This window comes from Bos javanicus, chromosome 11 (genome assembly GCF_032452875.1).
Source record: "Bos javanicus breed banteng chromosome 11, ARS-OSU_banteng_1.0, whole genome shotgun sequence".
In the NCBI taxonomy this organism is placed as follows: Eukaryota; Metazoa; Chordata; class Mammalia; order Artiodactyla; family Bovidae; genus Bos; species Bos javanicus.
In genome coordinates this window covers 96,901,914-96,929,799 of record NC_083878.1, presented here as the reverse complement: position 1 = coordinate 96,929,799, position 27,886 = coordinate 96,901,914, and the positions used below count along the sequence as shown (strand labels likewise).

The following is a 27,886-nucleotide window of genomic DNA, read 5'->3' as shown; positions in this document are numbered from 1 at the left end:
GACCAGGACCCAGTAACCTCAAGTACTTGTAAACTTATCACAAGAAAATCATTCAAAATCTATACATATTCAAACTGACCTGCAGATTCAACACCATTCCTTATCAAAATCCCAGATAGTTTCTTTGTAGAAATTGACTAATTTTAGAATTGGTGTGGTAGTTTGAGGGACCCAGAACAACCAAAATAGCTTGAAAAAGAAGAACAAAGGTGGAGGATTCTTGGTTTCAAAACCTGCTACAGAACTCCAGTAATCAAGACTGTGGTTTTGGACTAAGGCAAGACCTACGGATCATAGGAAAAGAACTCAGAGTCTAGAAACAAACCTTCACATTTACAGTCAACTGATATTCAGCAAGGATACTAAGACAATTCAGTGAGGGAAAGGATAGTCTCTTCAACAAATGATTCTTGAAAAAAGAATAAATCTATTGTATATCAACTATCAGATCAGGTCAGATCAGATCAGTCGCTTAGTCGTGTCCGACTCTTTGCGACCCCGTGAATCACAGCACGCCAGGCCTCCCTGTCCATCACCAACTCCCGGAGTTCACCCAAACTCATGTCCATCGAGTCAGTGATGCCATCCAGCCATCTCATCCTCTGTCGTCCCCTTCTCCTCCTGCCCCTAATCCCTCCCAGCATCAGAGTCTTTTCCAATGAGTCAACTCTTCGCATGAGGTGGCCAAAGTACTGGAGTTTCAGCTTTAGCATCATTCCTTCCAAAGAAATCCCAGGGCTGATCTTCAGAATGGACTGGCTGGATCTCCTTGCAGTCCAAGGGACTCTCAAGAGTCTTCTCCAACACCACACTTCAAAAGCATCAATTCTTCGGCACTCAGCCTTCTTCACAGTCCAACTCTCACATCCATACATGACCACAGGAAAAACCATAGCCTTGACTAGACGAACCTTTGTTGGCAAAGTAATGTCTCTGCTTTTGAAGATGCTATCTAGGTTGGTTGTAACTTTCCTTCTAAGGAGTAAGCGTCTTTTAATTTCATGGCTGCTATACTTCAACAAAAAAAAATTTTTTTAAAGAATAAATTTGAACTCCTATCTTGAACAGTTCACAAGCATTAACTCAAAATGGATCAAAAACCTAAGTGAAAGAGATAAAACTATAAAACTCTTAGAAGAAAACATTGGCATAAATCTTGGTGACCTTGGATTTGCAATGGTTTCTTAAGTATGACTCCAGAAGCATGAACAACAAAGAAAAAAGATAAATGGAACTTCATCAAAATAGAAAACTTTTCTGTTTCAAAGGACAGTATTAAGAAAATGAAATGAATGTATGTCAACTCTACTTCGATTTAAATAAAGAAAATGAAATGAAAACCCACAGAATGGGAGATATTTTTTTCCGATCGTGTAACTGATAAAGGACTTACATCTAGAATATATGGAAACATTCTTATAACTCAATCATAAAAAGAAAAACCAATCTTAAACAGGCAAAGAATTAGAACAGCCATTTCTCTAGAGAAAATATACCAATGGATAATAAGCACATGAAAAACTGTTCACCATCACTAGCCACAAGGGAAACACAAACCAAAACCACCATGAGAGACCACTGCATCCCCACTAAGACGGTCAGAATTAAAAAGAAAGATGATAACCAACGCTGGTGAAGATGTGGAGAAACTAGAACCTTCAAACCCTGCTGGATGGAATGCGAAAGGGTATAGCTCCTTTGAAGGACAGTTTGGCAGTTCCTTAAAAAGTTAAATATAGAGTTACTATATGACCTAGCAACTCCATACCTAGGTGTATACCCAAGAGCAGTGCAAACATATGCCCACACAAAAGCCTGTGCATCCAGTGTTCAGGGCACCATTATTCACAATAACCCAAATGAAACAACCCAAATATCCATCAACTGAATGGCTACGCAAAATGCTATATCCATATAATGGAGTATTCAGTTCAGTTCAGTTCAGTCGCTCAGTCGTGTCCGACTCTTTGCAACTCCATGAACTGCAGCACACCAGGCCTCCCTGTCCATCACCAACCCCTGGAGTTCACTTAAACTCACATCCATCGATGCCATCCAGCCATCTCATCCTTCGTCATCCCCATCATCTCCTGTCCCCAATCCCTCCCAGCATCAGAGTCTTTTCCAATGAGTCAACTCTTTGCATGAGCTGGCCAAAGTACTGGAGTTTCAGCTTTAGTATCATTCCTTCCAAAGAATACCCAGGACTGATCTCCTTTAGAATGGACTGGTTGGATCTCCTTGCAGTCCAAGGAGTCTTAAGAGTCTTCTCCAACACCATAGTTCAAAAGCATCAATTCTTCGCGCTCAGCTTTCTTCACAGTCCAACTCTCACATCCATACATGACTACTGGAAAAATCATAGCCTTGACTAGATGGACCTTTGTTGGCAAAGTAATGTCTCTGCTTTTGAATATGCTATCTAGGTTGGTCATAACTTTCCTTCCAAGGAGTAAGGGTCTTTTAATTTCATGGCTGCAATCACCATCTGCAGTGATTTTGGAGCCCAGAAAAATAAAGTCTGACACTGTTTCCCCAAGTATTTCCCATGCAGTGATGAGACCAGATGCCATGATCTTCATTTTCTGAATGTTGAGCTTTAAGCCAACTTTTGCACTCTCCTCTTTCACTTTCATCAAGAGGCTTTTTAGTTCCTCTTCACTTTCTGCCATAAGGGTGGTGTCATCTGCATATCTGAGGTTATTGATATTTCTCCTGGCAGTCTTGATTCCAGCTTGTGCTTCTTCCAGCCCAGCGTTTCTCATGATGTACTCTGCATATAAATTACTTGGCAACAAAAAAGAATGGAGTATTGACGTGCTACAACACGAACCTACCTTGAAAACTTATACTAAGTGAAGGGAGCCAGACACAAAAGACTACAGGTGATATGATTTCACTTACATGAAACGTTTAGAATAGGCAAATCTATGCAGCAAGAAGATTAGTGGTTGCCTATGGCTGGGCTGGTAGAGGGTAGACAGGTGAGGACTAGGGAGAAAAGGAGAGTGATTACTAGTAGGTATGCAATTTCTTTGGGGGTAATGAAATGTCTAAAACTGATTGTGTTGATGGTTACACAACTCTGTGAATATACTAAGAACCATTGGGCTGCAACTTTAAATGGGTAAATTGTATGGTATGTGAGTTATACCTCAATAAAGCTGTTATCCCCAAACTCAAATATATCAATATATAAAATCAGTAAAAGGTGCTTCAACACATGCTTTTTCAGGTGGCATTGTGGTTAAAAGTGTGGGGAGTCACGCTTCTGTGTGTAATCTAGTTATCTCCCTACTTCTAGATGTGTTGCTGTTGTTGTTGTTCAGTCACCTCATCGTGTCCAACTCTTTGTGACCCTATGGACTGCAGCACGCCAGGCCTCCCTGTCCCTCACCATCTCCTGGAGTTTGCCCAAGTTCACGTTCATTGCACTGGTGATGCTGTCCAACCATCTCGTCCTCTGAAGCCACTTCTCCTTCTGCCCCAGGAGTCTTCTCTAGGACCACAGTTCAAAGGCATCAATTCTTTGGCATTCTGCCTTCTTTACAGTTCAGTTCTCACAACCTGATGTGAGCACTGGGACGACCACAGCCTTGACTATATGGACGTTTGTTGGCACAGTAATGTCTCTGCTTTTCAATGCACTGTCTAGGTTTGTCATTGCTTTCCTGCCAAGAAGCAATCGTTTTCTGATTTTATGGCTGCAGTCACCATCCGCAGTGATTTTGGATCCCAAGAAGAGGAAATCTGTTCCACTATTTCCACTTTTCCCCCTTCTATTTGCCATGCAGCAATTGGGCTAGATGTCCATGATCTTAGGTTTTTTGTTTTTTTTTTTAAAATATTTAGTCTTAAGCCAGCTCTTTCACTCTCCTGCTTTACCCTCATCAAGAGGCTCTTTAGTTCCTCTTCACTTTCTGCCATTACAGTGGAATCATCCACATATCTGAGGTTGTTGATGTTTCTTCTGCCTATCTTGATTCTAGCTTGTAACTCATCCAGCCTGGCATTTCTCATGATGTGCTCAGCGTATAGGTTAAACAAACAGGGTGACAGCAGACAGCTCTGTTGTACTCGTTTCTCGACCTTGAGCTAATCAGTCGTTCCATACAGGTTTCTAACTGTTGCTTCTTGACCTGCATATAGGCTTCTCCAGAGACAGGTAAGATGGTCTGGTGTTCCCATCTCTCTAAGAGCTTTCTACAGTTTGTCATGATCCACACAGTCAAAGGCTTTAGTGTAGTTGATGAAACAGAAATAGGTATTTTTCTGAAATTCTCTTGCTTTCTCTATAATCCAGCCAATGTTGGCAATTTGATCTCTAGTTCCTCTTCCTTTTCTAAACTCAGCTTGGACATCTGGAAGTTCTTGGTTTGCATAATGCTGAAGCCAAGCATGCAAGATTTTAAGCATGACCTTGCTAGCATGGGAGATGAGTGCAATTGTCCAATGGTTAGCATATTTCTTTGGTACTACCCTTCTTGGGAATTGGGATGAGGATTGACCTTTTCCAGTCCTGTGGCCACTGCTGGGTCTTCCAGATTTGCTGACATAATGAATGCAGAACCTTGATGGCATCATCCTTTAGGGATCTGAGTAGTTCTGCTGGAATTTGACTGCATCTACTAGCTTTATTAACAGCAGTGCTTCTTAAAGCCCATTTGACTTCACACTCCAGAATGTCTGGCTCTGGGTGACTAACCACTCTGTCACGGTAATCCAGTTCATTAAGATCTTTCTTATATAGTTCCTCCGTGTATTCTTTCCATTCCATTCTAGATGTGTAACCTTGGATAAGCTCTTTAATCCTTAAGTTGCTAATGCACCTCATTTTTCTCATATGTGAAATGGGTATGTATTAATAATACCTATCTCCAAATAGGTACCTATCTTCAGGGGTCTTCTGAAGATCAAATGGGATCAAGTATGTAGAACATTCATGACAGGGGCTACATAGTAAATACATACTAAATACTGACTGCTGTGAAATTATTGCTAATACATGTTAATAACAAACAACTAGAAGTAGACCCATGTCCAAAAGTGAAGAGAGCATTAACAAAAGTATGCTACCCATGGAATCCACTTGTTTCATTAAAATAATAGCTCTGTGGGGTCCGTGTAGATATGGAAAGTCTGATCTATAAGAAACGTTTGCAGGAAAACAGCCCCCCCCCAAAAAAAAGTAGGTCTAAAATGGGAAAAACAAAGTATGTGCGACAAAAAGTGAGATGCAAAGTTTCATAATGGATCGTGTATGATAAAGGAAGGATTCTCTGGATTTGTTTCTTATTTGCCACATCACTCTTGTGGATATCCTAACACTGGTCCTAAGTAATATAAAATAAAGCAAGTTAGTCGCCGTATATCAAACTGAGGAGGCTCAGCCACGCAGAGGTTTCCAGCACTGTTTAATGACTGACGCCTCGACAAGAACCTCAAACTGCCACGCGATCCTGAAGAAGCTTCTGACGTGTCAGCCACTCACTCCTGCTCCATGTGGCTCAGGGTCTTCCCTCAATTTCAGATCCTGAGGACTCTAACTTGCAGTCTTTCTGGTTCTGACTTTTCCTGTACGCTCCAAGAACCAAAAGTGGGGGTTATCAGGGCACTTGTTGGTTTTTTTTCCTTTTGCTTCTGGGTCTTGTGCGAAGCTTGGCTTCAGCATTGCTGGAGGATGGGCTAAGGACAAACTACAACCGGTTTCCAGAGTGAACTGATCCAGTGGGGAGCCCCAATCTCAGAGAAAAGAGTGAGTTCTGCTCACTTTCACGCCCCTACCCAGAACATGCCAAAGGAGAGCCAAGTCAGACACATGTCAGAAGCAGCAGGGTTTATTTGTGGGCATGCAGTAAGGCCGCCTAAAATGTTTCTGAAGCAAACCGCACATAAAAATGTCTACACATACACCTGGAGGAAGAAAACGCTCACTGTGGTGAGGAGGGCCAGGGGTGACTCACGTGTGTCCACCGTCTCCTGAATCGGGATGAAGCCGACAGGCAGAGTGTCCTTGATGTCGATGAGCTTCATGTCCACTAACACGTTCCCTAAATGGCTCTTGGGAAGAAAGAAAAGAGATATAGACGATTAATCTGAACACGCCTGTGGTGGGTCTGCCATTCTGGCTTCAAAAGGCATATTTAACACAATGACTCATGCAGCTTTACGACAGCAGGTTAATTAGAGTAGGTGCCAGTTAATGATCCCCAGCGGCTACACAGGGACTCTGGTGGCCCCCAGAAAAGGATTTCGTCTGCAGAACCTCAAGGCCACTCACTCAGACGTGGCCTTGGTTAGCAGAATGAGTGGCTCAGGAGATGCCCGAGATGTAACTGAGCAGAGAGCAGCTGTGCACCCACGTCCCGGGGCCATGTGGTCCCTTAGCCCTGAGCATCAGCTCTCGGGGCAGCAGGTTTAGAAGAGCACATTCCCGGGGTGGCTGTTGCACCGGGAGGCAGGGGAGCTACATCTCTAACAGAGAATCAACCACACTCCCCAGTGATCACTGGTCTCTGCATATTGACACGCATTTCAGTGGCTAGATATGTTCTGTAAAACTCCACAAATCGTAAACTCACACAGAGTGGGAAAGCCCTGCTGCCTAATATTACACATCTTCCAAAATGATGTGCACAGGGGTCTCTTAAAGCTTCTACTTAGTGGTGGTGCACAGGGTCCACGGTGCACAGTTTGCTGTAACCAGAGCAAAAATATCTTCGAAGATGGCATGCAGTCCTATAATTGCAAGAGAGAATTCTTTGCAAATGCCCTGGCACTTGCAGCCCGAATTTCAAGTTGGAAACAAGCTCTAGAGAGATCTACCCTACAACTTAAACAAAGTGGGGCCACCTCGGAGGTTTCATTAACATTTTCAGAGTCATTTACAACTTAGCTCCCCCTCTCTCTAGTTAGAGCCAGTTAGAAAAAGAATGATGCCTTCCCATCCCAAATCTCTCCTGTTAGGATGCTAACAACGCACTTGGCATGCCCATCTTCCAGAAATGCCTAAGCCCCCATAAGCACACACGTGGTTTACTTGTTCTGCATTCCTAGACGACCCCACCACCTTGCCCTGCACAGCAGTTCCTCTGGAGTCAAGCCTGGCCTGGTCAGAGAAGGGTGTGGCCCTCAGTCTCTGCGGCCCCGCCCGTCCTGCCCAGTGCCAACACCATCACTGAAAACCAAGCAGGGAACTCCTATCATCTATACTCTATGCTTTGTTCTCTCTTGGCACACTCAACTTTCCTTCGTATAAATTTCTAATGGCATGTTTGTGAGGTTTTTAGGTAGTATCTTCTTTGTGAGGTTTTTATGTAGTATCTGCTTCCCCACCAGGGTTTAAGAACCACGAGGACCAAAACCATCTCTGCTACTACTATACATCCAAGCCTAGCATAGATCTTGGCAAACAGTAGGTACTCAATAATTACTGCTGAATAAATTACTATTCTGGGGTACATTTTCAACCAGACGGGCCACTCAGAATCTGAAATCAAAATGGACTTGCTTGGACGACAAATCTAAATAATGCCAACAAAAATATTAAAAGTATAGTTAATAAGTGCATTATAAACCAAAAGTACACAAATGAAATAAATTCCTGAAATTTAGCCATGAAGGTCAAAGTGTCGAGTGTAAACTATGACCAGTGTTTTCTCGGCACTGTGGTCAGAAAGCCATCTCTCTCAAAAGCTGGTATTTGAGGAGGATTTAAAATGATTACATTTCAGGTAGCTGGGTCTAGGAAAACAACGCACAGGCCAGCACAGCAAGTGGAGAGCGGAACCCTACATGGAATAAATCTCTGACCGTGGAGGAAGGGTTGGAACCATTAACCCAACTCGCAAACATCAGCTGCTTTCAGAATCGTCTGATCTAATCTATCATACATTTTTTTTTTTTTCATGGCAGTTGCTTTTCCATGTCATCACTGCTTTCTGCATTGAGAAATTAACAGCTGGGTATGTTTCCCTGCCCTGTAGATGGATGGGCGTTCATCAATATCCTTCTCCAACGTCTTCTATCTGACAAGTTGGGTTTTAACAGAAGTCAACTGCAAACCACTTAGCGACCTCACCCTCCACACTCTACGAACGTCCCTGATCATAAAGCCAGGACATCAGTGGTGCAGCCATTAAAAGAGGCATGAAGACCCCCCTCCAGTGCACATGGAATGGGAGGCTGCACTGTCAGAGCTTCCTGCAGCCCAAGTGAGGTCCCTCGGCGCCCTGGGCTGCCGCTGCACCGGGTTTAATACAGTAGGTCTGCGACACCATTAATTTTGCCTGTTCCTCTCCCTTCCCCCATCCTGTGCTCTCTTTCATTTCCTCCTCATAAATATGAAGAACGTATTCCCAATCCTTGTTGAGCAAATGATTCATGCCAAAAGCCCAATATGCACTGACTCAGGGTATTTATATTGTCTCTGGTAGCCAGTATTTGCTAGTATACTGTAATTATTTTTGACAACCTTGCATTTAAGGTAGCCACAGATAACCAACTTAATATTCAAATGTTCATAAATCCTTCTGTTTAATATCCTCCCTACCTAATCTATGTACATTATTATTACAGGTAATGCAGAAAGTACAGGGCATGAAAAGTGCAATTAATCTCGATCCTTCCCCAGGAAGCAATGTCACTCCAAAGCCAGGATTCTGTGTTAACAGCATTATTGGGGGAAAGGAATTCAGGTTCCAGAGGAGTCTCCCCAAACTCCTACACAGGGAGTCTCAAGTCGCCTAATTAAGAATCCGTCCAGTCTTGAGATTCTACATCCCTCCTTTGCAGTTGTAAAAAATTATGCCATGCAAAGTCTTGGCTCTGACAGCGGGACTGGGACAGACCGGCTGTAACACATTAAAATATGGCTCATTCCTGCTCTACTCCTCAGCTGGCAAGGGGGCCCCTGCCACCCCTTTGAACTGCCTTCCCTCTGTGTCTCACTACAGGACCCATTCATTCTTTTTCTGAAAATAAAATGCACCTAATTTCCTTACTGCCTCAAAAGGGGGGCAGGGGATTCTCCCACTGCCCTTGTCCTCGTCTTACATCCTCTCCCACAGGCACCTCACCATGCCTGCCTGGCCCTCACAGAGTAAGAGATACAAAGTAGGCACTCAACACACATCTCCTGAATGTTTGACAAATGATTAGATTGATCTATTTTCTACCATCCACTTACCCATGACACTAAAATTAACAAGCCCCAGTGACTCCTCTCTGTCATTTTTTAACTTTTTAGTGTCCCTACTCCAAGGGATCAGGGGCTCTTTGGGCCGAGAGTACCGACACCCCATAAGCCTTCAAGGAAATGCAACAAAAACAGAAATCAAAAACAGCCAATGAGAGCATCTGTTCTCTGCAGCTGCGGACTCCTCTTCAGCAGGAGGGGCTGAGGCTGAGTGCAGGTCAGGAGTGAACGTGCGAAACCACTGGGCAGAGTACGGGTGTGGACACGCGCTGCTCAAGCCTCAGGAGGTGGTCGCGCAGCCCTGCGCGCAGTGAACACGCGGACTTCCCGCGGAAAGGGGCAGCCAGCAGCAGAACAGAGGTGACAAACGCTAAGAATATGCATGGTTTCAAAGAGGGTATAGGTAACCTCCAAGGACAAAGGGGACGAGAGAGCACCATAGGTGTTTATGGACGCAGGATGGAGGGATGGAGCCAGGGGCACTGCCCAAAGTCACAGGCCTGACATCTGGAAAGGTAACCGGCCGTCAGACCCGCCCCTGGGGTCTCCTCGCTGCTCTGTGACCGGATTCAGACCTGCCCCTGGCGTCTCCTCGCTGCTCTGTGACCGGATTCAGACCTGCCCCTGGGGTCTCCTCGCTGCACCGTGACCCGACCTCAGACCTGCCCCTGGGGTCTCCTCGCTGCTCTGTGACCGGATTCAGACCTGCCCCTGGGGTCTCCTCGCTGCTCTGTGACAGGATTCAGACCTGCCCCTGGGGTCTCCTCGTTGCTCTGTGACCTGAAGGTCCTGCTCAGACCCACCGCGGGCCCAGCTGCCAGGAACTTCCCTCCTCCATCAGGAGCTCTGTCCTTTACAGTGAGTATTTATTACTCGCATCATGAGTGGGAAAAAATGAGAGCAACGAGTCTTCCCTGAGTATGTTAGAAATCATTTTCCTAACAAACACTTATCAACAAATGGGAACAGCTGCTGGACAAGAGTGTGGACCACAGATCCATGTGACGAGCCACAGCCAGAAAATGCTTCAGGGACGCATGAGGACTGTGACGGGACCATGGGGCTGTGGGCTTGTGACAGAGAGAAAGACGGTGATCTTTTCCCTTCCAGGCTTCTGAATGGGGATGCTTGAACCTGATTATTTTTTAAATCACTTATGAACATATTTTATTGTTGCCATAAGATTTATAAAAACAATAAAAAAACAATAAAAATATTTCCCATCTGATTTTTGTTTTGCATTTAGGCCCAAAATAAAATGGCACCCCTAAAATTGAAAATCTGACTGCTCCCTATTAGGGTTAGGGAAGACAGGTGTCCTTAGACAAGCACATAAACTCCCTGATCTCAGGAGCTATTACTTTAAGAGTCTGAGGATGGAGGCAGCATATTTGCAGAGTGCCCAGGACAGGCCTCACATGGAAAGGAGACTCACAAGAGCCACTTCTCTTTTTTCTAAACCACCTATTAGAACACCTTTAGTAGGTGCCTTTAAACTTTCCTAATTTATGGGCTTAAGTATTAAAAACAACACAGTAAAAGTAATCTGCATGTGTGGTGGATACCTACCTGCAGAAACAATGAAAGGTCACGTGGCAGAGAGACCTGGGGAGAAAGTCTCGGGCAGGGGTGACCGTGGGGCATCTTCTGGCTATGTTCCCATCATACTACCCTGCAATTTGTTACTCGATGAAAGGCAGGCAGGATGAGAGCTGTGAGAGAAATCTTTTCCGTGTTTCCTTTGGAAAACAGGTTTTAATGGAACTCACGGCACACTTGGGTATGTGGTTAATAATACTGTTAATAAATGAAACCCAGTGGTGGCTGCTGATCCTACCCTGTTTACTTAAAACCACCAATAAATTAACACAGCAATGAAAACAAACCACCACCAAAAAAGTGAGGAAATTTTCAAACACGAATGGAAATGACTTGTGCTCACTTAGCAAACGGAAAGCTAGACTTACATTTTCTTTGGAAAAGGATCTCGTGAAGCACAGGTATCGGGTAACCTTGGATTTAAATAAGCCGTCTTTCCAGAGGTCAGCGTCCACACCATCTGCTGTCTGAGCGACCTGCACCAGAGAGACGGGGAGGAGGACACAGGTGAGGCAGGGGCCACGGAGGGCGGGCGCGAGGGGCTTCCGTGCCTGCGCCAGTTAACTCCGCCTGGACTCGCGCAGCATCTCATTAGTCCCCTTCACCAGGCCCTGGGAAGAGATTTTTCCAAGAGGGGCCAAGGGAGAGTGTGAAAAATACAACTTCTAAAAATATTGTCCCTGGGGAAGTCATTGATTAAAGACACCCTGACAAAAGTGCTTCTAATGAGAAAAGAGGAACTTCTGTTTGTCGTGGACCGAGAAGGGACTGGAGAAGTCAGCGCGTTACGGTGCTCATTACCAGTCACTCCGGGGACGGTACAGGGCGCAGAGGGAAGAATGGGGCGTGAAATGCCACCTGAGAGGGGCCCGCCTGCCAGACGCCTGGCACAGCTTCCTGCCCCGGGGCTGACTGGGCTGGCCAGGGGCTGCTATCACTGGGCGCGGGGGGCGGGCAGGGCGTCAGGGAGGTTCGCCTTGCCCCGCTTCTTTTCAGCACAAGTTCTGTGAGTGGAATTCAAGGTTGAAAACCAGCGTGATAGGAAAATAAAAAAAAAGACTCAGCTGCTAGTTTCTAGTCTCACTGAGGAGCCATAGTCTCGTATATGGCTGTAGGAATTTCCCTCTAAGGGCTTCCCTGGGGGCTCAGATGGTAAAGAATCTGCTTGCAATGCAGGAGACCTGGGTTCGATCCCTTGGTTGGGAAGTTCTCTGGAAAAGGGAAAGGCAACCCACTCCAGTATTCTTGCCTGGAGAATTCCATAGACATACGAGCATGGAGGCTATAGTCTCTGGGATTGCAAAGAGTCGAACATGACTGAGGGACTAGCACTTTTCACTTTTAGTTTCAAGACGCGTTCAAGGATGAAGCCAGCCCTGATGTGAGTCTTACAGGGCCTGGGCCCTGGGCCGTGGGACCAAGGCCATCAGTGGGAAGAGCTCACGAGGAGACGGGAGAGGAGGGGAAGGCTGGCCGGGACATGCTCTCCCCATTCTCTCCACGATGCTCGTTAAGGAACAATCAGGCTCTGTGCTGCTGCTTCCCTCAGCACCTAACAGGTCAGAGGAATCCACATCCTGGCTGCACCCTAACGGGACTCCAGGAAGACTGGGAGCAGGGCCCCTTTGGGGAGCAGTGCCCTCTGCAGCCGGCCCCCTGAAGTGCACTCTGGAATCTCCCTGCTCCTCCTTCTGAGGCTTAGACTGTTGGAGGCATGTGTGCTCAGTTGGGTCTGATTCTTTGCGACCGCATGGACTGTAGCCAGCCGGGCTCCTCTGTCCATGGAATCTTCCAGGCAAGAATACTGGGGTGGGTTGCCGTTTCCTTCTCTGGGGAATTGTCCCAACCCAGGGATTGAACCCACATCTCTTGAGTCTCCTGCATCGGCAGGCAGATTCTTTACCAGCTGAGCCACTGGGGAAGACTATGGGAAGCCTTCCTTGATCTGACAAGCTCTGGGCTGTCCTCACAAACTGCTGAAAACGCCTTTGTTCTTTACACAAAACTGCCCTGATTCTGCCCCGTCCTGTGTCCACACTGCACAGCAGGCCCACACGACTCGGACTGTCACGTGCGAAGCCGGGAGTGTGGGGGCCGACTCCTCCAGGAGGGTCCCAGAGCCCCCACGTCCATGTTCTCTGAGGGAGCTCCTGAAAAGACCAAAGGCCAACTGGCAAAAGAAAAGGGCTTGCTTTCACACCGAACAATTGGTAAGTTCATAAATGCCATACGGGAAAAGAAGGGTCCTCGTGCTGAATATGCAAAGATGTTTGACCTGAAATCTGAAGGAGGAATGGTATGGTGACAATCTCAGGGACAGTCTGGTTCAAGTATGTCACTCCCACAGAAAGAAACACGGCCGAACAGACCAGGCCTTGTCCGCACTTGTCCCCACAATGGTCACACATAAAGTTCCTCAGAAAACCTGAGATTTGAGGCCGTGGCCCCAACTTCTACCACCAAGGATCCCTTATGCTTTGTCTTCTCCCACATGTTCCACGTTTGAAAGATTTTTGTTTCCCAAACTGTACTTGTATTTCCTCAGTTCAAAGATGTAGCCATTTGAGAATCACCTGTGGATTTAAAGAACGCTCCTTTAGGAAAAAAAGAAACATCATGTCAAATTGCAGAAACCAATTTCTCAGATGCATTGCAATTTTGGAACCATTAAAATGTGACAAGATGCCACAGGAACAAACAAAGAAGGGAACCTATGTAGTTTCTCTATAATAAATATTATTTTTGATAAATTTTTACAAAAAACAGAGAGTCTGCAGAACATGCAAAGGCTGTGGTACCTCCAGCCTTCCACGGAAAAGCCTGGGGGTTCAGGAGGGTATTCCTGGCTACCATGGGGTGGTGTGCCCCCTCATTCAAGGCCATCGTTTCCAGGGTTTGAAAATGAGGATTCCCTTCTCTCACCCCACTGCTAGAATCTTCCCTTTTCTGAATGAGAAGACACCCTGGTATGACGAAGAGGCCGGTGCAGGAATGCAAAGAGGGGAGAGGGAAGCAGGAGCAGGCCTGCTCCCTCCTCAGAGGCCCCCTTCCCTCCCTCTGTCCCTGCAGTTAACAGGCCTCCAACCTGCTCCTGATACCCATTCAACAAGGTCCACCATGGCCCAGCTCTGCCCTGAGCCACAGCTCACGTGCGGTGAAGTGAAAACGTGTAACGCCCTCCAACCCCAGCCAAGGGGAGTGAGAAGGGAGGTGAGAGTGAGACAGAAGAGGAGGGAGAGAAGCGTGTGTGTGTGGGTGTGCGTGTGCACATGCGTGTGCATGGGTGGATGTGGGTGTGCAGAACACAAAGGTGCCTGCAGCCAGGGGTCCACAGCCTGGGCTGGATGCACCTCCAATGCTGCTTGAGGTGTGGGGAGCCCAGATCTGGCTCAGCAGCAGGGCTAGGGAAGTCCCTGGAGGAACAAGGCTGGGCCTTCACAGCTTGCCTTCCCTGGAGCAAGTTCTCAACCTAAACTCTCCCCATGGCAAGCTAGACTAGCTACGAGGTAAGCTGGAGAAGGAAATGGCAACCCACTCCAGTGTTCTTGCCTGCAGAACACCATGGACAGAGGAGCCTGGCGGGCTACAGTCCACAGGGTCACAAGGAGTCGGACATGACTGAAGTGACCAAGCATATGAGGTAAGTATGTGGTCAGTAGCTACATGGGTGCCCCACAGAAGTTCACATCTAAACTCTGTCCCTGTGAACTCAGTCTTGAGTCCCAGGATGGGAAGTGGGGGACAGGGAGGCAGGCTGTGGGTGGAGGAAGAGGACTCTAGGTACAGCAGACCCCAACCTGACACTCCAGGCTTAAGCAAACCCCACCCCTGAGGGCATTGTGGGGACAGAGGGGATAATGCACGAGACCTGCCTCAGTGCTCACCCGGGACCGCATGAAGCCAGCGCCAACAGACAGGTCTACGCAAACGTGACGACCCCATGAAGGCAGCGCCAACAGACAGGTCTACGCAAACGTGATGACCCCGTGAAGCCAGCGCCAACAGACAGGTCTACGTAAACATGACGATCCCATGAAGCCACTGCCAACTGACAGGTCTACGCAAACGTGACGACGTGAAACACGCTTTTATAGCTACAACACACTACATCAGGATTTGAAAAGCCCTGCATTGTCACATGAGGGCTCAGCTCCAACCTCTGGTCCCTGGGGTTCCTTCCCATCTCTGGGACTAGACCTGGTCTTCAACACAGATTATGTACTTGTGTGATTAACCTTTGCCGGCTCTACTGCCCCGCCACTGACAAAAGCTTCGCCAAGCCGAGGACGATGTCCAATGGCCATTTATTCCCTGTACTCAGCATCCTGCCTGATACACACGGGCTCAACCACAACTGGCTGAAGGAGTGAACGGACAAATCAGCCTGTAGATCTGCAGCAAACTGTGAAAAACCAAGAAACCCCGCTAGCTGCTGGAGTAAGGTAATACAAATTTAAAAAATGAAATTTCCAGGACTTAATCCCTTGAGCTGAATGAATGTGTCCCCTTCAAAATCACCACTCACAGGTCAAACCCCAATTTCAACAGCGAGGCCACTTATTCCTTTGGTTTTATCTATACCCTGTCTTGTTCCCAAAATGACTAGAGGATGCCCAATGCTGCTGCCGGCTGCAGTGCCCCGGGCGTGTCTGTCGTAGGGGTTCACACGTGCATGCACACACACACACACACACACACATACCCCTCTTACACACTCACACACTCAGACCCTCCCTCTCCTTCTCCCATCTTCCCAGTATAGGAGCTGCCTCTGTGGAGGAAGAGGTGGGCAGTGACAGACAGGGCACTTGGGTTTACCGCTCTTCCCCGCCAACATTCTTCTAAAATGACAACCTGGTGGAGACAGTACAGAGCCACTAAAATAAAGAGCAAGAGAGGAGTACAGCACGAGGCAGAGGCCATCGGATCTGTGGAGACGTGGGAAGTGGAAGGTCCAGGATGTAGCAGAGGAGGGGGGACAGATATCCCAGGGCCCCAGACACCATTGGGATGAGGGTGGAGGGCCTGGAGATGGGTGGGATGCGAGTTTAGAACTGGAGACAGGCAGAACAAAGCCATTAAGATTCCTAGAGCCCCACTCTGCTTCAGAAGTATTTTCTGCAGAGATGGGATCAGGAGGGCTCAGAGCTCCAGGACACCAGCTTGGTGGGGAAGGAGGTGAAGGAGGAAGTAAAACTCCAGAGTCAGAGCAGAGGGTAATAAATATGCACACTGAGCTGAACAGTGACTGAAAGGTGGGCCCTCCCCTGTCCCTTCCAGGCCCACCCTCCTTCCTGCTTTTGGAACCTTGGGAGCCAGGTGTACCCCTAAATGTTGCAAATTGAAGGATGCGTCTCTGGAGAAATTAAAGAGTGCTAGAGAGAAGACCAGCACCCACAGGCTCTGAGGTCTCTGGTTACAGTTACAAGAGCCAGCTCCCTGGTGCACCAGCTGCTGTGCAGCCCACCAGTCATCAGGCCGCACCCCTACCACAGGGCTCCGACCCTAGGAGCTAGGGCCTGGCTCTTAACTGACAACAAAGAATTACCAGGCACTGGGGGAGTCTCAAATATGACAACAGGGTCCAAATTATTAGAAGAAAGGGAACCTGAAGATAGCACAGCAAACAGGAGGAAACAACAAAAGCTAAAGAATTAACAACCAAACCTGTAATGAATATCTTCAGAGGAATAAGTGAAGATACACAGTCACCAAGCAAGAACTGGGTTTCCCTGGTGGCTCAGACAGGAAAGAATCTGCCTGCAATGCCGGAGACCCAGGTTCGACCCCTGAGTCACGAAGATCCCCTGCAGAAGGGAATGGCTCACCCACTCCAGTATTATTGCCTGGAGAATTTCATGGACAGTCCATGGGGCTGCAAAGAGTTGGACACAGCTGATCAACTAACACTTTCACTTTTTTTAAAACGAGAATAGAATATTGTGGAAAACGTTTTAAAAGGAACAATTTAAGACAACACATGGACTTTAGACATAAAAACCTGTAGCTAAAATTAAACATTAAAAAAAAAAACATATTGGAGGAGAAAATTGAAGAAATCTCCCAGAAGATAAAATACAAAGGTGAAGAGAGAAACTAGAGATGGGAAAAAAAAAACCCTAAGAAAACTGAAGAATCAATATAGTATCCAACAATGAAATTCCAGAAAGGGAAATAAAAAACATAAGAAAAAGTGAGCTTCCACAGTAAGGAGATCCTGAGAGTTCTAGCACAGTGAATAAAAAAGTCCACCCCAAAGCACAGCCATGGAGAATCCCATTGATTTGGGGATGAAAAAACCGCCCTTAAAACTTCCAGAGAGAAGTAACAGGCCACATACAGAGGAACAGAATCAGAATGCACTCGACTTCTCTTCAGCAACACTGAAAACTAAGGCGTGAACAATCTCTTCAAAATTCCAAGGATTTCTGGATTTCTCCACCTCAACCAGCGTCAAGTAAGCATGAAGGTAGAAGATCTTAGCAGACATCCAAGGACTCACAAAGTTCATCCCGCTGCCTTTTCTGGGGAGCCTAGGGGAGGATGTGCCAGCATGACTGGGGACTGAATCATACAGAGGAACCTAGAGCTCCTGGACAGGCCCCACACAAGACAGCCCGGGGACAGCCTGGATGGAGGGAAAGGAGAGCAGGTCGTGGAAAGAAGAGCAATGCGGGCCGTCTCTGGGGGAGGGGGCAGTGTGGACTGCACCCTGGGAAGAGGTGCGGATGGGCGAGGGACAGACGTGCGAGCATTTACAGGCCTGAAGCTCTGCGTGAAAATATAACTTAGTAACTAACCTGAAAACTTTAAGGAAAAACTAAATTCTCATGTAAAACTCAGTAGGCATCTAGACAAGGAAGTAAATGAAAGAGACAAGCCAAGAACTAATTCCAAGAACAGGAACCTCCAGTCCTGCTGCATCACTTGATCCAGTGGTACCCAATGTTTGCCTTGTTATGATATATAAACGCTGCCCACTAATGTTCCGAAACTGTGATACTGCCTGATGGGCGGAGAACACGAGAAAACTACATGTGCAGGATAGGCGATCAAGAAATAAACAGTACAGTCACATTACTTAGAGATATGGAGATGAAGTACCAGAAGCGAAAAAATCTAAAAGAGCTGAAAGTAACTGCCTCTGGGGAACGAAACAGGGAGAGCAGGCAGAGACAGGGCCGGGCTGGCTATACTTTATTAAAAGTCCCTTAGTACTCTCTGATTTAACTGTGTAGGCATCACTTTGTTAAAAACAGAAAAGTGAATTTTAATTTTAAAAACTCAAGAGAGCTGGGGAGATGTCTCATGGAAGACAGGATGGAGGCGATACTCCCTGGAGAGAAGCCATTACTGCGAGGACCACAGGGATGCTCCTGCGGGTACAGCGTGACCCGGCTCCTGTCATCTCCTTAGTGTGTCCCAGTGTGTGACAGCGTCCAAAGCTGCAAGTGCCTTCTCCACTGCCGAGTCCCCCAAGGGAACAGGAGCATGTGGAGGAGCCGCGGCCCCAAGCCTGGCAGAACCACACCAGGGCCTTGTACAGCTGCCTGCCCGGCCCGGGCTCAGCCTCTGGCTCATGCAGCCCAGGCCCCTGACTTCTTTCCTTCTCGGGCTCCAGCTCAGAGGTCACATTCTGCATGACCACGAGGCAGTCCCAGAAGGAAATGTGTGTTCAGGAAGCCCAGAGAGCCCATGGGGCGCGGGAAGGAACCCCTGAGCATAACTGCAGGAAAGCCTCCTGGTTTGAGGACAGGTAGAGGGGCAGGGATCCCGGCTGAGTACTCACTGTTGTCGGGGCTCTGGTCCAGGCAGCTTCTGTGCAGAGTCTCACTGAATCCTCCCAATCACCTGATGCAAGGGGCACTACTTCCCCCTCAGTTTACAGATGAGAAAATGAGGCTTGGTGAACTTCCATAAACTAACTCAAAGTCACTCCGTGGTCAGAGCAGAGGTGGGGCTCTGTGCCCTCTGGCTCTGCCCCCTCAGCATCCAGTAAGCAGAGCACCCACACACAGCCCAGGGAAGGACGGTCCACCTTCCGGGTCAAAACCAGGGCACCTCTGGGCCCTGCCTTGGGGACAGCTGACAAGCCATGGGCAGGCCTCTCTGACACAAAGAACCACCCAGGCCACTGAAAACAGTGCCACAGAGAAAGGGCATCCCTGAATGCTGCAGACATCTATTTCTTCTTTATTGACTATGCCAAAGCCTTTGACTGTGTGGATCACAATAAACTGTGGAAAATTCTGAAGGAGATGGGAATACGAGACCACCTGACCTGCCTCTTGAGAAACCTATATGCAGGTCAAGAAGCAACAGTTAGAACTGGACATGGAACAACAGACTGGTTCCAAGTAGGAAAAGGAGTATGTCAAGGCTGTATATTGTCACCCTGCTTATTTAACTCCTATGCAGAGTACATCATGAGAAAAGCTGGGCTGGAAGAAGCACAAACTGGAATCAGATTGCCGGGAGAAATATCAATAACCTCAGATATGCAGATGACACCACCCTTATGGCAGAAAGTGAAGAGGAACTAAAAAGCCTCTTGATGAAAGTTAAAGAGGAGAGTGAAAAAGTTGGCTTAAAGCTCAACATTCAGAAAACTAAGATCATGGCATCTGGTCCCATCACTTTATGGCAGATAGATGGGGAAACAGTGTCAGACTTTATTTTTCTGGGCTCCAAAATCACTGCAGATGGTGACTGCAGCCATGAAATTAAAAGACGTTTACTCCTTGGAAGGAAAGTTATGACCAACCTAGATAGCATATTCAAAAGCAGAGACATTACTTTGCCAACAAAGGTCCGTCTAGTCAAGGCTATGGTTTTTCCAGTAGTCATGTATGGATGTGAGAGTTGGACTGTGAAGAAAGCTGAGCAATGAAGAATTGATGCTTTTGAACTGTGGTGTTGGAGAAGACTCTTGAGAGTCCCTTGGACTGCAAGGAGGTCCAACCAGTCCATCCTAAAGGAGAGCAGTCCTGGGTGTTCACTGGAAAGAGTGATGCTGAAGCTGAAACTCCAATACTTTGGCCACCTCATGCAAAGAGTTGACTCACTGGAAAAGACCCTGATGCTGGGAGGGATTGGGGGCAGGAGGAGAAGGGGACGACAGAGGATGAGATGGCTGGATGGCATCACCGACTCAACGGACATGAGTTTGGGTGAACTCCGGGAGTTGGTGATGGACAGGGAGGCCTGGCGTGCTGGGATTCATGGGGTCGCAGAGTCGGGCATGACTGAGCATCTGAACTGAATTGAACTGAATGCTATGGAGAGGACGCCCTGAGAAAGGGCATCCCTGAACGCTGCAGAGAGGACAGCGCTCGGGAACAGTCTGGAAGCCCATGGATTTGGAGAGCTTTGCTGTGATGACAGGAGAAGAGAAGGAAACAGACTAACTGGAACGCTTTAAAAGGTCCTGTGCGCTCACACAGGGCCCAGTGTTCTAACGCTGCTCTTTAACCTGCACGACACGGGAACGCCTGAGTTCACCCACACGAGGGGAGGGTGGAGGACACGGGCACACGGGGACCAGGGAGCACCCCAGCTAACAGGCAGGCCTCAGGAAGAGAACACATGGGGGTTCACTTGCTCGGAGAAGAGATGCAGGGGCTTGTGCAAGAGACTGCACTCATTGCAGATGAACCCACTCTCCAGTCTGTTCACTGCGTTCTAGACGCTGCGAGGGTCCCAGCAACACCGCACATTCACTGGGTGCGTTCTAGGTGCCGGGACTGGCCCCAAGTATCTTATTCTCGTTAGTGTAAGTTACCTCATTTAACACAACAGCCCTACGTGAGTCACTGCAATAATCGGTTACTAGCTGATTTTATAGATGAGGAAATTGAGGAACAAAAGGATTGTGGCTAAATAAATTATGGTATGTCTATGTAATGGACATACATAGGACACATACTATATAACTGAAGCTAATATAATCTGCATGTCAGTTAGACCTCAATATCCATATAAGGGGGACATGGACATACCAGTTACTCCTGGAATGAGTATTAAATTCCATTAACTTGGTGCTGCCTATCAAAAGCCTTAAAGCTATATATGTCCCGTGACCAAGGAACGTCACTTCTGGGCAGAGAGCTGAAGCAGAACATCAGCTTTGTGCACAAGAGTGGATCATCACTTGTTCCTTCACACTGAGCTTCTGGGCACCAGACGTAGACGAGGTGCAGAGGACAGAGGGCTGGACGAGGTGGACTTGGGCCCTGACCCCACAGGGGACGTTCCAGATGGGGGACGATGCATAACAAACAGGTAGACAAACAAATATGTCAGATGATTTTAGGAGTCTTAAGAGTCTTACATAAAGCAGAGTAATGGGGACAGGCGACCAGGGAGGGCCTCTCTGAGGAGGGGCCTCAGTGCGGACACCTGTGATGGGAAGATGCTGTCCAGAGACCTGGAGGCAGAGCTGTGTGCAGCGAGGGGAAGATGAGGCTGACGGGTGGGCCACAGGGGCAAGGGGAGGGCTCTGGGGCCAAAGCCTGGTAGGAAGCGGAATCTCAACAGTGTAGAGGCAAACAAGGGGAGCAAGTGACACACTTCCGATGATCAGAGGATGTCCTTACAACGCAGGACTCTGCAGCATTTCAAACGATGCTGAGGACACATCGCCTGACAAGGGAAGCTGAAGGGAAAGAGTAAGTTACACAGTGGTTTCTAAAGTACAATCTTGGGATTGAATTAAAAAAATGATGCAAATGAACTTATTTACAAAACAGACTCACAGGTCTCCAAATCAAACCAGTGAAAGGGGAAAAGTGGGGAAAGGGATAAATTAGGAGACTGGGATTAACATACACAAACTGCTATATATAAAACAGACTGCTGGGATCCTTTAATGGACCGGAACCCGGCGGTCCGGAGTTGACGATAAGAAAGTGAAAGAGAGAGAGAGAGAAAGACAGACAGACACGGGGACCCAAGCTCTGATGGAGCAAGGGTGCTTTATTAGCAGAAATGCAGGCTTATTTATCTTTAGTAAGATGATTACAGGATGAAATTTTATCAATAGTCACAATATGGATAGTCTGATACATACAAGGTCGCTGATGCAGAAAAGAGTCACTGAAGGGGATTCATACATGTGTCATCCTATGACCTCAGTCCTGGGAACAGCGTGCTGTTTCACTCGTTTCCGGAATAGGAACTGATTAGGAACAGAGAATCCTTGAGAAATGACAACATATTGGATTCCTTAAAGTCAAACGTCCCCTGACAACGGACAACTAACAAGGACCTACTATAGCACAGGGAACTCTGCTCAATGTTCTGCAATAACCTATGTGGGAAAAGAACCTGAAAAAGAATGGATATACACACATACATGTATATACATGGGCTTCCCTGGTGGCTCAGACAATAAAGTAAGAGACATGGGTTCGATCATCGGGCAGGGAAGATAACCTGGATAAGGAATGGCTACCCACTCTACTATTTCTGCCTGGAGAATTCCATGGACAGAGGAGCCTGGCGGACTATAATCCATGGGATCAGAAAGAGTCAGACACAACTGAGCAACTAACACTTTTTCATATATATATATATATATATATAAATGATTCACTTTCTGTACATCTGAAACTAACACAACACAGTAAATCCACTATACTCCAATAAATTTTTTAAAAATACAATCTTATATTTTGTTTTTAAAAGTTAGCTATACAGGAAAGGATCTAAACAAATCAAAGCAACGTATTAAACTACTGTTTGGTTCTGCACAGTTGACATTATGGGTATTCTTTAATGTTATTGCTTTACATTTATTTTTATTGAGGTGTAACTAACATACAGCATTGTATTAGTTTCAGTTATACAGCATGTGATTCAACATTCTATACACTGTGAAGTGATCACAGTAAGTCTAGTTAACATCTGTCATGATACATACTTACAGAATTGTGTGTGTGTGATGAGGTCTTCTAAGACCTACCCTCACTGAGCAAGTTTCAAATATGTGACACAGTCACAAGTAAATATAACTACAGTTGCCATGCTGTTCATGACATCTCATCACTTATTTATTTTATAACTAGAAGTTTGTACCTTTTAACTCTTTATGGTTTTCATAATAAGAAAAACAAAAAATTTTAATATTAAGAAAAGAAAAACAACAATTTAAAAGACTTCATTCGATGGAATGAGAAATAACGATCTGCTGGATTTAAACCTAAGAAACACTTTGTAAATCAGCTCCCCAACTAAGCTGACTGGAGAGGGGCTGGCAGTAAATCCTTAAAACTGTCAGAGGTCCTTCAATGTCAGGATCAAGTACTCTTGCCCAAGGAGAAGCTATTGAAAGACTGCTAACCATGGGTTTCATCAACCCGTTCACACCCTGGTGTTTTAAGAGAGCCCACCCACAATTCAAAGATGTGCTTGGCAGACAGAAAGCAGTCAAAGGGCCAGGAAATTCTGCAGACATTCCAAAGGAAATATCTGGCAGACGCTAGGAATAAGAGTCGCGTTCAAAGGGCTCTTGAAGTGTTAGATCATTCACTGCTGAAACACACACACTTGGCCCAGGTCAGACAGTGGCCAACCAGGGAGCCCCACACCCTTACTCAGACCACTGTGGGCACAACATCCTTCTGGATCTCTAATAGGAGGTGTGACCAAAATGCTTTCTGAAAATGATAAAGTGAAATGAGCCTTTTGACTTATCTGGTGACGAGCCCAGGAAGTCTTCAGTTTTGGTTCTGATCTGATTTGCATTATCTTATTGTTTTGAATCCTGAATGGAGACTCAAGCCTGCCAGGAATCTTCAGCTAAAAGTTTGGGTATTTCTTAGCCAGAGAAATGAATGTGTGGCTCCGTCCCGAGCCTGCCACGGCTCCCTCCGCCTCCAGGCTGGTCCCTCCACTGACACCCCAGCTCTCCCTCCTCAAATTCACCTTCCCTGAATGCACCTGGCGACCTCCAGGCTTTGTCCCCATGGTTCCCTTTCATCACTCAGGGCCTGGCTGACAGAGCCCACTGCCGCGTCTCCCTGCTCCCACCAGCCAGGATTATGCTCTCTTCTTCCAGGATCTTCCCTTCTCACAGCTTCTTGCATCAAACCTTCTCTAATATTAAGGAAACTGTATGACAGAGGAAAGTACTTGAGTTTTTGGAGGCAAAAGGTGGCAACAATCCAAATATCCATCAACTGATGAACAGATAAACAAAATGTGATCTATCCATACCATGGAATATTACTTGGCCATAAAAACAGAATGAAGTTCAACACTGCCGAACCTTGGTAACATTATGACAAGCGAAAGGATACTGTACATTTATGTGAAACCTCCAGAAAAGGCAAATCCACAGACAGAAAGTAGTTTCATGGTTGCCAGGGCCTGGAGGCATGGGGAGATGTGGAGTGACTGCTAATGGGTTTGAGATTTCTTTCTAGGGTGATGAAAATATTCTGAAACTGAAGATTACACAACTCTGTGAATATACAAAAAACTACTGGACTATACACTATTAAGGGGGAGGGTTTTCTGGTAGGTTAATTATATTTCAATAAAGCTGTATTTTGGAAAAAAGCCTTAGACCTGGCATGTAGCAGATACTCCAAAAATGTTAGTTCTTTACGATTACTTCTGCTCCTTAAAATAAGGATCCTACTGTACTCCCTGGGTGTTTTTCAGAGTACCCAGCCCAAGGCCCTGCTGGTGGAACACAATCAGATATTGACCAGATGTCTGAGTGAACAAGTAAAAAACATACAGTCTGAAAAATGCACATGGAGTGAAGGGAGCACATCAGAGCTGCACGGAACGGCCCTCTCTTTGTTCCACCTCTGACCAGCTGCCATGGTTACTGCAGGCACAGAGAGGGCTGGTTCCTGAGGTTGGGCGGGTGGAAAAAAGCTAAGGGCCCTAGAGACACCCCTGGAAAATAGGAGCCCTGTTTCTGCCTCTGCCGCCCCCAGACGGCCAGGCCAGGACACAGCCCTGGACCTCCTCCACGGGCCCCGTGGAGAGCATTATCAGTGGCACAGAGGTTTCCTCGTGGCTGGTGGGCACCCATGTGGAGGGTGCGCCCCTCTCAGCCACGAACATTCAGTCTGTGACGGAGCTGTTGCTGACACACCAGGGGCCAAGGCATGAACTACACAACAACAGCATGCAGACACGTGACAATCACTGTAGAATAAAAGACTAATTAGAGCTCTGCCTCACATAAAAATCAAATTCTGGGTGAATTAAAGATTAAATGTGAAAAGCAAAACTTTAGAACTTTTCAAAAAAAGATGTAAGCTATCTTTATAATTTTAATAGAGAGAATTATTAAAGAAACAAACACATGTATAAGAAAATCTATAAAAGAGAAGACGGATAAATCTTCAGCTCAGTTGCTAAGTATGTCCAACTCTTTGCGACCCCATGGACTGCAGCATGCCAGGCTTCCCTGTCCATCACCAACTCCTGGAGCTTACTCAAACTCATGTCAATCAAGTCGGTGATGCCATCCTACCATCTTATTCTCTGTCATACCCTTCTCCTCCTGCCTTCAATCTTTCCCAGCATCAGGGTCTTTTCCAATGAGTCAGTTCTTCACATCAGGTGGCCAAAGTATTGGAGTTTCAGCTTCAGCATCAGTCCTTCCAATGAATATTCAGGACTGATTTCCTACAGGATTGACTGGTTTGATCTCCTTGCAAGGAGACTCTAAGGGACTCTAAGTGTCTTTTCCAACACCTCAGTTCAAAAGCATCAATTCTTTGGTGCTCAGCTTTCTTTATAGTCCAACTCTCACATCCATACATGACTACTGGAAAAACCATAGCTTTGACTAGATGGACCTTTGTTGGCAAAGTAATGTCTCTGCTTCCTAATATGCTGTCTAGGTTGGTCATAGCTTTTCTTCCAAGGATAAGCATCTTTTAATTTCATGGCTGCAGTCACCATCTGCAGTGATTCTGGAGCCCAAGAAAATAAAGTCTGTCACTGTTTCCATTGTTTCCCCATCTGTTTGCCATGAAGTGATGGGACTGGATGACATGATCTTAGTTTTCTGAATGTTGAGCTTTAAGCCAACTTTTTCACTCTCCTCTTTCACTTTCATCAAGAGGCTCTTTAGTTCATCACTTTCTGCCATAAGGGTGGTATCATCTGCATATCTGAGGTTATTGATATTTCTCCTGGCAATCTTGATTCCAGCTTGTGCTTCAACCAGCCCAGCATGTCACATGATGTACTCTGCATATAAATTAAATAGGCAGGGTGACAATATACAGCCTTGACGTACTCCTTTTCCTATCTGGAACCAGTCTGTTACTCCATGTCCAGTTCTAACTGTTGCTTCTTGACCTGCATACAGATTACTCATGAGGCAGGTAAGGTGGTCTGGTATTCCCATCTCTTGAAGAATTTCCCACAGTTTGTTGTGATCTACATAGTCAAAGGCTTTGACATAGCATTAAAGCAGAAGTAGATCTTTTTCTGGAACTCTCTTACTTTTCCTATGATTCAGTAGATGTTGGCAATTTGATCTCTGGTTCTTCTGCGTTTTCCAAATCCAGCTTGAACATCTGAAAGTTCACAGTTCACGTACTGTTGAAGCCTGGCTTGGAGCATTTTGAGCATTACTTTGCTAGCATGTAAGATGTTTGGTAGTTTGAGCATTCTTTGGCATTGCCTTTGTTTAGGATTGGAATGAAAACTGACCTTTTCCAGTCCTGTGGCCACTGCTGAGTTTTCCAAATTTGCTGGCATATCGAGTGAAGCACTTTAACTGCATCATCTTTTAGGATTTGAAATAGCTCAACTGGAATTTCATCACCTCTACTAGCTTTGTTTGTAGTGATGCTTCTTCCTAAGGCCCACTTGACTTCACATTCCAGGATGTCTAGGTCTAGCTCAGTGATCACATCATCGTGGTTATCTGGGTTGTGAAGATCTTTTTTGTATAGCTCTCCTGTGTGTTCTTGCCACCTCTTCTTAATATCTTCTGCTTCTGTTAGGTCCATACCATTTCTCTTCTTTATTGTGCCCATCTTCACATGAAATGTTCCCTTGGTATCTCTAATTTTCTTGAAGAGATCTCTAGGCTTTCCCATTCTATTGTTTTCCTCTATTTTTTTTGCACTGATTGATCACTGAGAAAGGCTTTCTTATCTCTCTTTGATATTCTTTGAAACTCTACATTCAGTTGGGTATATCTTTCCTTTCCTCCTTTGCCTTTAGCTTCTCTTCTTTTCTCGGCTAATTGTAAGGCCTCCTCAGACAACCATTCTGCCTTTTTGCATTTCTTTTTCTTGGGGATGGTCTTGATCACTGCCTCCTGTACAATGTCATGAACCTCCATCCATAGTTCTTTAGGCACCCTGTCTATCAGATCTAATCCCTTGAATCTATTTGTCACTTCCACTGTATAATCGTAAGGGATTTGATTTGGGGTCATACCTGAATGGTCTAGTGGTTTTCCCTACTTTTGTCAATTTAAATCTGAATTTTGCAATAAGGAGTTCATGATCTGAGCCACAGTCAGCTCCTGGTCTTGTTTTGGCTGACTGTATAGAGTTTCTCCATCTTTGGCTGCAAAGAATATAATCAATCTGATTTCAGTACTGATCATCTGGTGATGTCCATATGTAGAGTCTTTTCTTATGTTGTTGGAAGAGCGTGTTTGCTATGACCAGTGCGTCCTCTTGGCAGAACTATTAGCTTCTGTCATGCTTCATTTTGTATGCCAAGGCCAACTTTGCCTGTTACTCCAGGTATCTCTTGACTTCCTACTTTTGAATTCTAGTCCCTTATGATGAAAAGGACATCTTTTTTGGGTGTTCGTTCTAGTAGGTCTTGTAGGTCTTCATAGAACCATTCAACTTCAGTTTTTTCAGCATTACTGGTTACGGCATAGACTTGGATTATTGTGATAGTGAATGGTTTGCCTTGGAAATGAACAGAGATCATTCTGTCATTTTTGAGATCACACCCAAGTACTGCATTTTGGACTCTTTCGTTGACTATGATGGCTACTCCATTCCTTTTAAGGGATTCTTGCCCACAGTAGTAGATATAATGGTCATCTGAGTTAAATTCACCCATTTCCATCCATTTTAGTTCACT

General features: G+C 46.1%; 1 protein-coding gene across 7 annotated transcripts in view; it reads right to left on the bottom strand.

Moving 5' to 3' along the window:
* The window catches only part of MVB12B (multivesicular body subunit 12B), a 208,854-nt gene that overhangs the window by 133,888 nt on the left and 47,080 nt on the right, over positions 1-27,886 (bottom strand). For all 7 annotated transcript variants that reach the window (XR_009739594.1, XR_009739595.1, XM_061433526.1 and 4 more), the window contains exons 3-4: positions 11,164-11,271; positions 5,964-6,060 (exon numbers count right to left, since the gene is read on the bottom strand). Coding sequence is in view for 5 of the 7 variants with exons in the window: in XM_061433526.1 (XP_061289510.1) it covers positions 5,964-6,060; positions 11,164-11,271 (205 nt within the window). In the remaining 2 variants the exon portion in view is untranslated. The remainder of the gene's footprint in view (positions 1-5,963; positions 6,061-11,163; positions 11,272-27,886) is intronic.